The following is a 12,183-nucleotide window of genomic DNA, read 5'->3' on the forward strand; positions in this document are numbered from 1 at the left end:
AATAAATAAATAAATAAATAAATAAATAAATAAATAAATAAATAAATAAATAAATAAATAAATAAATAAATAAATAAATAAGGCTCTTTAGTAGAAAGAAATAGGCCTAGAGACTGTCTAATATCCATTTTAATCCACAAATGAAATATGGATCTCTTAAAAATAAAATCTATTGATTTATTCATTTACATTATTTGCCTATTTCTGACGCAAACAAATATTATTAGGAAGATGGTTAATGACAATTTGAGTGTTTAAACGGATTGCTTAAGTACGGGCGACGCGGGCGGGCGGCCGTCTGCGGCAGCATTTTTTTTTTCTCTCAGGTGGGGGGCGGCTAAAAGAATCCATCCATCCATTCATCCATCCATCCATTCATCCATCCATCCATCCATCCATCCATCCATCCATCCATCCATCCATCCATCCATCCATCCATCCATCCATCCATCCATCCATCCATTTTGTGCACCGCTTAGTCCCCACGGGGGTAAATAAATAAATAAATAAATAAATAAATAAATAAATAAATAAATAAATAAATAAATAAATAAATAAATAAATAAATAAATAAATAAATAAATAAATAAATAAATAAATAAATAAATAAATAAATAAATAGGTGGTGGGTTCAATCCTCAAATCATGTATGTCCAAGAGTCCTTCAGCAATACGCTGAAGTTTGTTTTTCTCTCGGTAGGGCTTAGCAGCACCGTTCATGGCAGCATCAATTTACTTTTTCCGTGTTTTCTTCGGGTGTTTTTACCAAGTGTAGCAAATTTCAACAAATTACCCCCTCCCCAATCAAAATGACAGGGGATACTAATTCTAACAGCAGTCCTATTAGACTAAGTCAACCCGCGAGAATAAGTCCCTCAGAAGACCGCTCAGTAAAGCGTGAGTAATTGTGCGTCCGAAAAGGAAAAACACCCATTGGCTGAGCGTGGAACCAATCAAAAGCGCGCAAGTAACTTCGGAGTGGAACTGTGTACTTTTGGATGTCAGTGTTGCAAAAGTGTTTCGGTTCTGACAACACAGGTTCCAAACGCGCTCGATTGTTTTGTGCATGTATGAATTTCTAGTGAACCTTCACAAGATCCAGTCCAAACCTCCAGGATGTACACCGCCGGTCTCAATCCGTTTTACGCCTCAAATTTCAGTCTTTGGTCTGCGTACTGCGCAGGAGGCTTCGCGGTGGACACCAGCAAGAAACCGTCGTTTTGCATCGCGGAACTCCTCCAAGCCGGTGATGCAGAGAACATGCCGGGCTCCTCGGCCCTAATGGTGCACGTGGGCCAGCACCGCGCGTCCTCCGGCGGCTCCCCGCTGCGTCCCTCTACAGTCGGACCGGGGGAGGCTCGCGCGTCTGTGTACGGGGCAAGGGCAAGCCCCGCGTCTCCGTACCACAGGCAAGGACTACAACTTACCTCGGTGCCCAGAGGAGCTCTCAACAGCTCGCAGGCCCCTCCGCCTTCAAGCAAAGACCTCAAATTTGGAATTGATCGGATATTGTCCACGGATTTTGACGCAAAGGGGAAGGACAAGTTGAGAGGTGAGGGCATGTTTCGGGAACATAGGGGGGAAAACAGAGCAGAAAGTAGGTGAAAGAAAATCACAGCATACACTTTAATAAGAAGAAATTGACTTTTGCCTTTTGATAATAAAGCATGGTTGGTTTTGTTTCATCTAGTTAAAATAAAGTTAAAATATTGATCATCAAAAGGCACACGAGTCTTTTGTGTTCTCCATTCGTTCACTGTATATGTCGTGTTAACACTAAAAATAACTTGCATTTTTTCTGTTAAGTTATTTAAGTTGGTAAAATTTTCAAATTTAATTTACTGACATTTATAGCAGCAACGTTGGTCAACGCAACAAACCAAGCAACTTGTATTTACTTCTTTATTGTGAAATGTAGGAAAGCATATTTTCACAACAGAAAAACGTCAAACACACATTGCCTAACTTAAAATGTTTTCTAAGTTGGCCGCCTTGAAATTTTCAGTGCACCCAACATTTTATTCTAACTGTGAATCAGCCAGGTTACAAAACTCAATACAACTAAATAATCCTTAAGGGAAACCCTGCTCACAGGGTAGGGGTCAAAAGTCAAGGGCAGCAGCAGGTGTGCTTCATTGTCACATAGTTGCTTTTCCTGAAATCTTGACTGGAGTCTATTTGTCGCCTCCACAAACAGATCTCACATCCATTGTTAGCTCCAACCGTCAGTCAGGCGTCCACATCCCTCTTCAGCCTGCCGCTGGCCAGTACTTCTCCTCCATAGAACCTGGGATGAGCGAGGCTTCCGCCATGATGAGTTCACTGGGCAGCGGCGGCAGACAGTCAGGCCAACATCAGTTTCAAGACACCTTCCCAGGTAGTCCCTCACATGCACAACACCTCAGGACATATTTGGAATATTCTTTCCTTTGGGTCTTTCAAGTCTGACACCCCTGTTTTTGTCTTGTTGACCCACAGGCCCGTACGCTGTCCTCACCAAAGACACAATGCCGCAAACATACAAGAGGAAACGCTCCTGGTCCAGGGCGGTCTTCTCCAACTTGCAAAGAAAAGGCCTGGAGAAGCGGTTTGAGATCCAGAAATACGTCACCAAGCCTGACAGAAAACAACTGGCTGCCATGCTCGGATTGACAGACGCGCAGGTAAAATTTCACAATGAATCTGTACAGTCGTATAAAGAGAGAATGTGCTTTGTTGTATACCCAAATCGGGATAGCAATGTGCTTACATTGCAGTAGCGCCATAAACAAGTCTTTCTATTTTTTTTTAATATTCCTTGCATGCATCTTAGTGCAGGAAGTAGATGTCCATACAGTTTGGCACTAATTGCTAGCACTGTTTTGTTTGGCTTTGGCACATGTGCTCTGTGGTGTGCCATTCTTGTGTTCATTTGGCCTGCACAGCAAAACTGCGATGCAAGACTTCGAAATTACATTACAACCAGTTGATCTCCATCCACACAAATGTTACTTGTAATGATGATGTATCACTAATTCACTTTTTCAATTTTGCTAAAAATATTTTATAATAGTGTGATTTCTTTTTGGGTTACAGAAAATAATGAATGAAATGAAACAGTTTTAATACTATATGCTGCAAAACATAATTACATTGTTATGTCAGTTAAGTGAAGGTATTTGTCTGCACCCCCAAATGATAACATATTGTTATTTCGACTTTAATATTTTGAACTATGGATTCTATGGTGATAAACGTGCTAAATATTTTTAATGGCTGTTACTCCCATCCATGTGAGCCATATAAATGTTGTAGGCTTATTTGATATAAGACACACTGCATTAAAAATATTTATAATTTGAATGTAGTCAATTTGTCATGAGAGAAAAAGAATAAGCAGATTTCCTGAGAAAGTTTTAAATATTTTTATGTAAACGATAAAAACACATGCCCCATTTTTAGTTGTAACTTAAATAATGTTACTGCATTTAACACACACCAAAACACACAATTAGAATTATATTAGAGTAGATTCATGAAACAAATATTTTGTTTTTTTAGATTTTTTTTTTTTTTACTATAGGCTACATCATGAACAACTTTGTATCATTTTTGGAGGATTTTTTTAGTATTTCATAAAACACAAGAAAAATCTGATACAAATAAAAAATAATGCCGCTATCCTTTAAAGAAATCAATATAAATTGAAAATATATATCTTGTACACAATCAAACAATTAAGACCTTGCAAAACCCGCATTTGTATTTGTAATGCTGTATTTAATGAACAAATGAGACGACTGGCCCAATATAAATTTAAGGCGTGTGTGCGTACATGGATCCCTGCAGGTGAAAGTGTGGTTCCAGAATCGACGCATGAAGTGGCGACACTCCAAAGAGGCCCAGGCCCAGAAAGACAAGGACAAAGAGCAGCCGGATGGGGACGGGACGCCGGAGTCCGGAAGGGACCCCAAAGAGACAGCGGAGTCCGAGTGCGAGAGCGACATTGAGCGTAGCGAATGCGAGTCCGAAGACGCTCCGGAGGGAGACAAGAGCGACGTGACGCATAATGTGGACCTTTGTGAGCGGAACAAAACAAGCGTAATCATCAATGCCGGCGTGGAGGCGGCTTACTTGGACTCGGGTTCTTCTTCGTCGGTGTCCCCCCAGCTTCTAATATGAAGGTTCGGTTCGGGTCGACTTTGATCTGCATCCATTCAACTGGAGCGGAGTGATTCAATCCATGACGGACACAATAAAGCAAGCTTCCCCTGAAAGACGTTTTTATTTCATTCTACTTGAGCATGCATGATGCTTTCCTCAGAGGGTTGCAAACAAATCAAATATATCGTAAATTGTACAAGAACTATTTTCTTTCACCTTGTGTCAGTGAAATCTCGGAACACACACGCACACACATGCCTGTGTACATGTCTTCTTGCGTGTCATGCTATATTGTTAATATAATTTGCACTGAAAATATTGTAAATAAAATGCTTTTTTCTCTGTCTCCAATGGTGGTGTGTGTTTCGTTTTGACATGAATCTTTCTGTACATACTACTTATTAATTATTTAAATCCTTAATTGTTTCCGTAGACTTCTTTTTTCCCCGGAACTGGAATGGCACACGTGCATCCAAACGTGCAAATATTTTATTTAGATCTTAATTATTATGACTGGCCAATATATTCAGACAAGCAATTTTTAAGTATCTCCCACATTTGCGCGTAAATGAAACACAGTTTCGTTCAATAAAGTGAAATGTGTGTGCGAACTTGACCTCCTTCAAATCACAGAATTCCATTGCTCTTGCAGCAGAGAGAGAGGGGGGGGGGACCTGCAAATTTATAGTTTGTATACGTTAAACGGCTCCAGATAGCAACAGTGACCTCATTGAATATATTTTATTTATCCAGAGCCATGTAGTTACAAGCCTCCATTACTGCTCATTCATTTATAGTGCTGCTCCCACACTCCTTACAATAATATAACTAAAGTGGTGAAATATAAATTCCCTATGATCACATGCTTTGCTATTTAGAATTTACACAAATGAAACACTTTGCTGTTGCATAAAGGCAGTCAACTTGTTGGGTGAAGCGAAACATTTTTTCCCATGTTAGTTTCACCTGCGTGACTCATTTTCATTCCAAAGCTATCATAAATGTGCTAAACAAACAACTTCAAAGAAAAACAGAGACAAGCAATTATTTTAATATATTCAAATGAGAGTATACAAGTGATGAGGATTTCAGAAGCTCAGAGGGGGGGGGGAATCAATAATTCACAATTTACAGTTTGTCAATCATATTTATTTATACATATAGACATAGGCAGGCTATAAATGTGCATAAAGTTTCTAACAGGTCTTATTTTCTATCATCACCTCTGTTAAAGCTATGCTATGGAAAAAAACCCACATGATATTCTGTATAGCATGACTATGCTGGCTAAGAACAGCAGCGTCAATAGTAAGTGACCCCCAAACCCAGACCACCGCGAACTTTCACTACCAGAAGATCCATTTTCCACTCTGGAAAAAAAAGAAAGAAGAGGACCCAGACCCCCAGGAAAAATGCAGTTTTTCCCTTCACATCTTGAAGTTCAATTTTCTTCTCCTAGCTATATTTTTTTTTGGTCGTCCGCTCAGGTGATGTTCTATGCTGGATCCGCAATGTGTTATGCGATGCTTGTGAAGTTTGCTCATAATCTTTGCACTTCAATTGCGCTGCATGAAAAATGGTTTTGCATATACAGGAATACATATGAAGACATCTATATGTAAGACGTCTAGGCGGATTGAGACTTTACTTATCCTCGAAAAGCTATAAATTACAGGAGTATTTGCAAATGTACTATAACCATAACAACCCAAACGCTTAACATAATAGTGTGAGTCCTTGATTTGTGAACTGTCTTGAGAACTTTTATGAGCAGGATAGGAGAAAGTCCATCTGGTGAGTATTTAATGTCAGCCTTTTGAGCCGCTATTAAAAGCTGTCCCATACGTCCCTCTTGACAAGCGGGACGGCAAGCTGTAAAGCAAACCAGCTTTGCAGACTCACCAATATTTGACACTTAGGGGTAAAAAAGAGAAGAAGAAAAAGGAGCAAAGTGTAAAAATAAATGACCTCTGGCGGAGAGAAAATGGGGGAGGTTTGTGTCTCGGTGAGGGGATTAGCATGACTAAAACCTGAAGCGTCTCCAGCACTTCAAGGCTTTATCTGCATGAGAACTTGTCTGATAGCCTGATGGAGACGTTTTTGCTGTAGTTGAGTAAGTGTCCAAAGGGGACTTAAGGTGTAATTAAAAAAGGGTCATTTAAAAAAAAAAAAAAACACAGCACAAGTGACCAATTGCTTGAACAACGCAATGAAATATGGAAGAGTAAACAGGTGAAGCAAGTTTGAAGCAAAAATTTTGAAGTCTCTGAAGACCCTGGAAATTGAGTTCAAAGATTTATTTCTAAATGAATCAAAACAGTTTGAAGGTTATTTTATAAAAAGGTGTGAGGACTCAGTTGTGGAGTCATGTTTTGAGTAGAAGAGTACTCAAATAAAGAAATCATTGTAGGAGTATTGTGGATTCTACTCTAAATCAAAAACCAACTTTTGAAAAGACCAAAATTCAATATAAAAACAAAACATCATAAAATACAACATAATACATGATCAAGCAACGATCAGAAAAAGACAGAGAGAAACCAGAGAAGTTAAATACAAGCAAATTGATAAGACAACAACAAACACCTGGACAGAACACAAACTGTCGGAGGAAGCTGACTAGTTCACATAAGGGACCAAAAAAAAGCACAAGATATCAAATAAAAACCAAATGTAATCCAAACACTAACAGAATCATGACAGATGAATCGCTTTTTACAATTTTGGTTTTGGGCGTGGCTAAAGATTGTCACATTTAGTAATATTTTCCAATATCAGACACAACTTGACGTGTAAAAGACTCGCTGGTGTCACTTTCTGGATCGTGTGTGCCATATTTCATTGCCAAATGTCTTCGTCATCGATGGAGCATTTTATTTATTCACTGCGGCCAGGTCGAGTGAACGTGGATGCTTCTGGAAAGCGACTTCTCTTCCTTTGGAGGTATGTTTGTTCCATCAAACGTTGATTTATGACTCCAACTGTCTAAAAAGGAGCTCTCAATCATCTGCACAAGGGATGACTTCCTCCAGAGAGCCACAAAATATCATTACATGGTCAGAACCTTTAATTTGCTATCAGGCCAAGAGCTTTCCAGTCACCCAGTCATTTATATCCATTTCACACATCTCTGTTTCTTTTCTCAAGGTCTCTTAATCCGTTACTAAAATACTGCTTCCAGTATTGTGTATATGTGTATTTGTGAACGTTGCACAGCTGATGTTCACCGGCGTTGAAAGGCAAGCCTCTCGAACCGAAACTGTCACCACATTTACGAAAGCCACATTATTGAGTGCTTTTTTAACATGGCTGCAGTTGCCAAGCATATTGGTGTTTCTTTTGAGAGGGGGAAAAAGTTGGGAGTGGAACAAAAAAAGAAAGAAATGCATCTCAAGTTAAATTTAAAGATGTGTTGTTCTTGGAAGTTCGTCCGCGCTGCCATAAACCAAGGGAGACATTTTCATGCTCCACATTTTTCATGGTTTCCCTCCAAGTTTCCTCCCTTCCTCTCGCCCCGCTCCACCTTGGCTCGGGACTCTCCTAACTGCTGCCGCACCGGCTGCGGAGGCCCGGCCAGTGCCCCGCACTGGGGCGCTGCGGGGTGGCCGGCTCCAGATGCTTTTGGTTTTCCTTGGATGGGCCTCACAGGGGGGAGAATCCCTCGGAGAAGCTGCCACCTGGACGGCACTACTTTCAGCACACCTCTCAAATATTGCGCGGCCTACACACACACACGCAGTTGGAGAGGATGGCCAGCAGCGATCAGTTATATGCTGCAAGCCGTCTGACCTACCGCCCTGTGTTTTAATGTGGCGTGCATGAAGGAGCTATTTTATTGCTGCCTTCAGATTATTGACATACGGCAACTCTGTGTGGTGAAGGTTGTAATTTGGGGATTGCCTCTGTATTAATTAGGGCTGCCCGCCCTTTTCCATTGACTTTACTAAGTGATGAACATACTGAGAAGTGGATTATGGCCGCCCTTAGGCTGCCCACTGAAAAGCAAACACAAAAACGGATTTAAAAAGCTCTTTAATTTTCATATGAGCTCTCATTAACAGCACATTTTCACTTTGGACTCACAGTAAAGTTAACCAGTGGTGTGATGTGCTTTTGATATCTAACTGAATTAAAACTAACGTTTGGACATGGGAGTGTAAATGACAACTTTCTTTGTTTGCTAAATGTATTGGAGGCTTTCACAACCTGATGTGTGATGCAACTACAGTCACCTGCATGAAAACGAAGGTCTTAATCTGAGGTTTACATATTTCCCCTTTTTGGTACTTATCAAGGCTAACAGTTGCTTGCTTAAACTGAACACCAATTTTTTTTTTAAGTATGTTGATTCACTTAGTGATTGTCCCTCTTGATTACACTTTATTGCACTCTTGAGGTAAACAATTCTGGCTTAAGTGTTTTTAACCACGATTAGCATATTTGCTGTTTTAGACACTTGTTACAAAATTTCTTAGCCACTAGAATTTTCTGTTGTTTCTACAACTTACATTATTTTAGCTGTGCTGTTATAATTATTTTGTTATGTTTTAGCAGCTGTTATTAAAGTCATGCTTGTTTCCTTGACCTCCTGTATTTGGACCACCCTGAGGCCCACTAATACAATCAAGCACGTCACTTGACTCATCGCTCATGAACCACCCTTGCCCTGTTATCTGTTGATGCTCCCCGCGCTCCCCCACCCCTCCCTTTTTTATCAGCCTTTGTGTTATTGTATTCAACCTGGTTGCTGTTCATTATATAGAATGTGGATGGTGTCAACACCCTAAAGAACACAGACTACAGACTGATACTGACAGATTATCAGGGAATTCTTCTTCACGGCTCTGCTTGTTAGGGGAGGAGAGGGCAAGAGCTGGAAAATAAATAAGACGTCACTTGGGTTTGTCTTGTTCTTGTTCCAAAATAAACAGAGCTGGGCGCAGGGAACTCCGAAAGGCCTCTTGACGCGACTGCGGCATATTCCTGCAGGTTGATCGAAAACAATCTAGATGGCCGAAGCACCCGTCGCCCTAGCAACCGAGCAAGCGTGAACAGGTGATTTAGAAAAACTATCTTATAGTTTCACATCCTTCAATTCAACTTCCTTTTAACTGATTCAGCCGACAGTTTCGGACGCGGACGGGAGATCGTAATTACTGCCCTTATTTGCATCGCTGCGGTTACACCGCGACCATAATGGTAGCGCTTGGGATTTGCCGTGTCTGTAAAAAGGCCCGCTGTGCAGAATGTCTGAGAGCTCCAAAACCACCATGTGCAAGGGGTGAGAGTTCAGGTCTCGCTGGGGTTTGTTTAGGAATACATGACACTGCACAGCCGGACCATCATCCATGCATATTTGACTATTAAACTTTACAGAGCGTCCACACGGCCAGCTGCTTCATCCGAGGAAATTAAGTTATTCTCACTCGTGTTGGGAAGCACTCCGCTTGTTCTACTGTACGGAATATTTAGTCAGTTTGCACTTGATTGCGTACAGGTCGTTAGACTTTATGACAGTGTTTAAAGCCCGGGCCGTCTTCAGCTTGCTCAGATGTTTATGGTACCATTTTTAAATAAGGCGTTAATCCACTGTACTGTAAACACCTGTAAAATTCACCTGTAACAACACAGAGGCTTGGAGAAAATACGCATAAAACAAAGATGTCTGTGTAGATTGTCACTCATCCAGGTTGTAGTAGCACATACATTCTTGCTTGTTGAAGTTATTGCAACTTTAATCCAAACACACAGCAGCAGGGGCATACTTTCATTTGGTGCTCCTGCAAATATTGGGATCGTTACTATCAACTAAACAGCTCAATAAAGGCTTTAAAATCTTTTTTTTTGAGGATTATTACCACTCAAGTCAACATTTTCAATGTTCTCATTTTCATAATAAAAAGTATCTCTACTGGAAGCTGCCATCGACGACAACGCTACTGTAAGTGGTAAGAGCGCTTGGCTCTTTTGTTTATTTAAATAAAATACAATACAACTTCTTCTCTTCCTCACATCTCACCTTATAGTCTCCATGGCAAGAGAAAAACTATTCACATTCCCATCTATGTAAGATATGCATTATTTTGGGAATGTTGGAGGGAGTTACTGTACGCAACAGGAGAACATGCATCGCACACAGGAAGGAGCCAAGATTCAAAGTCGGATCCTCTCCATTGTTGGCGCTGTAGGTATGTAAAATATTATGTAAAAAAAAATTCAATTTCCTTTATTTTCTGTGTGGCGGGGGTAGATGTCATCTTTTTTATTCTATTTTAGAGCGGGTTTGTTAGTTTAGATTTTATAATACCGTTTTTTTCCGTGTATAGTGCGCAAAATTTAACTAATTTATTGTCCTAAAATCTGGGGTGCGCATTATACATGGGGGAGGCAATGGGTCCCATTTTTATAGTCTTTGGTATGGTCTTAACTAGGCTGGATGTAATTTTTTTTGTTGGCGTTGATTTCTCCGACTGCCCGTAAACGCACCACCGCGCTCCGTGCGCGCACGGGACAGCAAACGAGCAGGTGATCGAGCAAGCGTCTGATACGAGAGCATTGCGGTCGCATGGAGCGTGTTTGAAGTGAACAGCAGAGAAGAATGGAACAAGGCAAAGTGTTGTGAAATAAAATATTCCCTGTAATACGGATTTAGGTAGAGAACTGAACTCTCGCTCTTTATATAGCTGACGTGTCTTGAGCATCCGTTCTGCGCATCTGTAATGGCGGCCTCCGTATGATATCCGGTTTGCGTGTGTGCGCGTGTGCGTGTGTGCGCGTGTGTGCGAGAGCGAGAGAGAGCGAGAGAGAGAGCGCGAGAGAGAACGTATTATACATGGGGGCGCACTATACACGGAAAAAAACGGTAATTGTATTTGCAATATACATGACAGTGCATGAAATGTGCTCTCTGCATTTAACCAATCCAGATTGTATCTAGCGTTGCTCACCAGCCAGAGGTGACAACTTGAAAACTCAGATTCCTACACCTTTCCCTGTGTTCAACTCATTCATGCCCTTTAACACTCAGACAAACAATTTCAAAACGTTCCCCCGACACCAGCTCAGGAATTGAGATGTAAGGCGACCCTGTCGGAGTGCAGGACACAACTTCAATTGCAACTTATTTTTTCTTCATGTGAATTCCCTTTCTTGATCATTCCTTGAGCCCCTTGAGAGGGAACATGCCTCTTGTGTCATTTAGCTTATTGAGGCTGCAAGGAAGCCCCCCCCCCCCCCCCACACACACACAACCTTACATACCTCCTCCAACAAGCCACGTGGGACATTTAATGAGTTCATCTCACTCTTGACACACTTTGCGTTGTTTGCAACATACACACGCCACTCCCTCACAGATTTTCTCCTAACAAGCTGTCTTGAGAGGAAGAGAAACTTTGAGAGTGAGACTATTGATTATGGGCTTGAAACAGACAGTGAGACATCTGGCTTCCATTATGGCCTGTGACGGAAAACAGCGCTCTTCAGCAGACGGCAGCGTCGGAGAACCACGATGCACATGCACAGCCTGTAATCTAGCCGGGCCGAGATGATGCTCAGAGGGGAGGGAAAGAGGCTTGCCGCTGCCCTTTAAAGCGGAAACAGGTTTGCTGTGGATTTTCTATTTTCAAAACTTGACTGTCCAGCAATTCATCTTAAACTGTCTAAGCGGTGGACGTCTTCATTAGGACACACCAGACCCCTGTCGAGATGCCACTTTTTGCTTGTAGGCGACGCCAGAAATTCTACGTTTCATGTCAACAATAAGCATTTGTGAAAAGTTGATGACGTTTTTTATGATTACACGGTGGATTGGAATTGAAGAGTGATGGACAAAAGGCAGCAGGGAGGTACATTTAGCATTTGACTCCCTTGGCCATCTGTAAACAAAAACAGCTGCAAGTCCAACAGAGACCCCAAATAACTTCCAGACTGCATCCACAAAGCATTCACACTAAAATATGAAACATATCACTGCTTTATTTGCAACAAGTAAAAGTATAATTGTAGACGACAGGGGGGTACTTTCCACTACTGCATGGT

General features: G+C 41.2%; 1 protein-coding gene across 1 annotated transcript; it reads left to right on the top strand.

Annotated features, from left to right (window-relative positions):
- The first annotated feature begins 962 nt into the window (after positions 1-962).
- hlx1 (H2.0-like homeo box 1 (Drosophila)) lies at positions 963-4,489 on the top strand. The gene is made up of 4 exons (XM_061270795.1): positions 963-1,552; positions 2,198-2,377; positions 2,479-2,663; positions 3,829-4,489. Exons 1-4 carry the CDS (start codon positions 1,117-1,119, stop codon positions 4,159-4,161), a joined length of 1,134 nt encoding a protein of 377 aa, XP_061126779.1. The 5' UTR covers positions 963-1,116; the 3' UTR covers positions 4,162-4,489.
- Positions 4,490-12,183: the final 7,694 nt, after the last annotated feature.

Source organism: Syngnathus typhle, linkage group LG22 (genome assembly GCF_033458585.1).
Source record: "Syngnathus typhle isolate RoL2023-S1 ecotype Sweden linkage group LG22, RoL_Styp_1.0, whole genome shotgun sequence".
Taxonomy (NCBI): Eukaryota; Metazoa; Chordata; class Actinopteri; order Syngnathiformes; family Syngnathidae; genus Syngnathus; species Syngnathus typhle.

Coding starts and splice junctions, on each gene's coding strand:
- hlx1 (XM_061270795.1), top strand. CDS start 1,117: ATGTACACCGCCGGTCTCAATCCGTTTTACGCCTCAAATTTCAGTCTT. Junction 2,378..2,478: donor GTTTCAAGACACCTTCCCAG/GTAGTCCCTCAC, acceptor GTTGACCCACAG/GCCCGTACGCTGTCCTCACC. Junction 2,664..3,828: donor TCGGATTGACAGACGCGCAG/GTAAAATTTCAC, acceptor GGATCCCTGCAG/GTGAAAGTGTGGTTCCAGAA.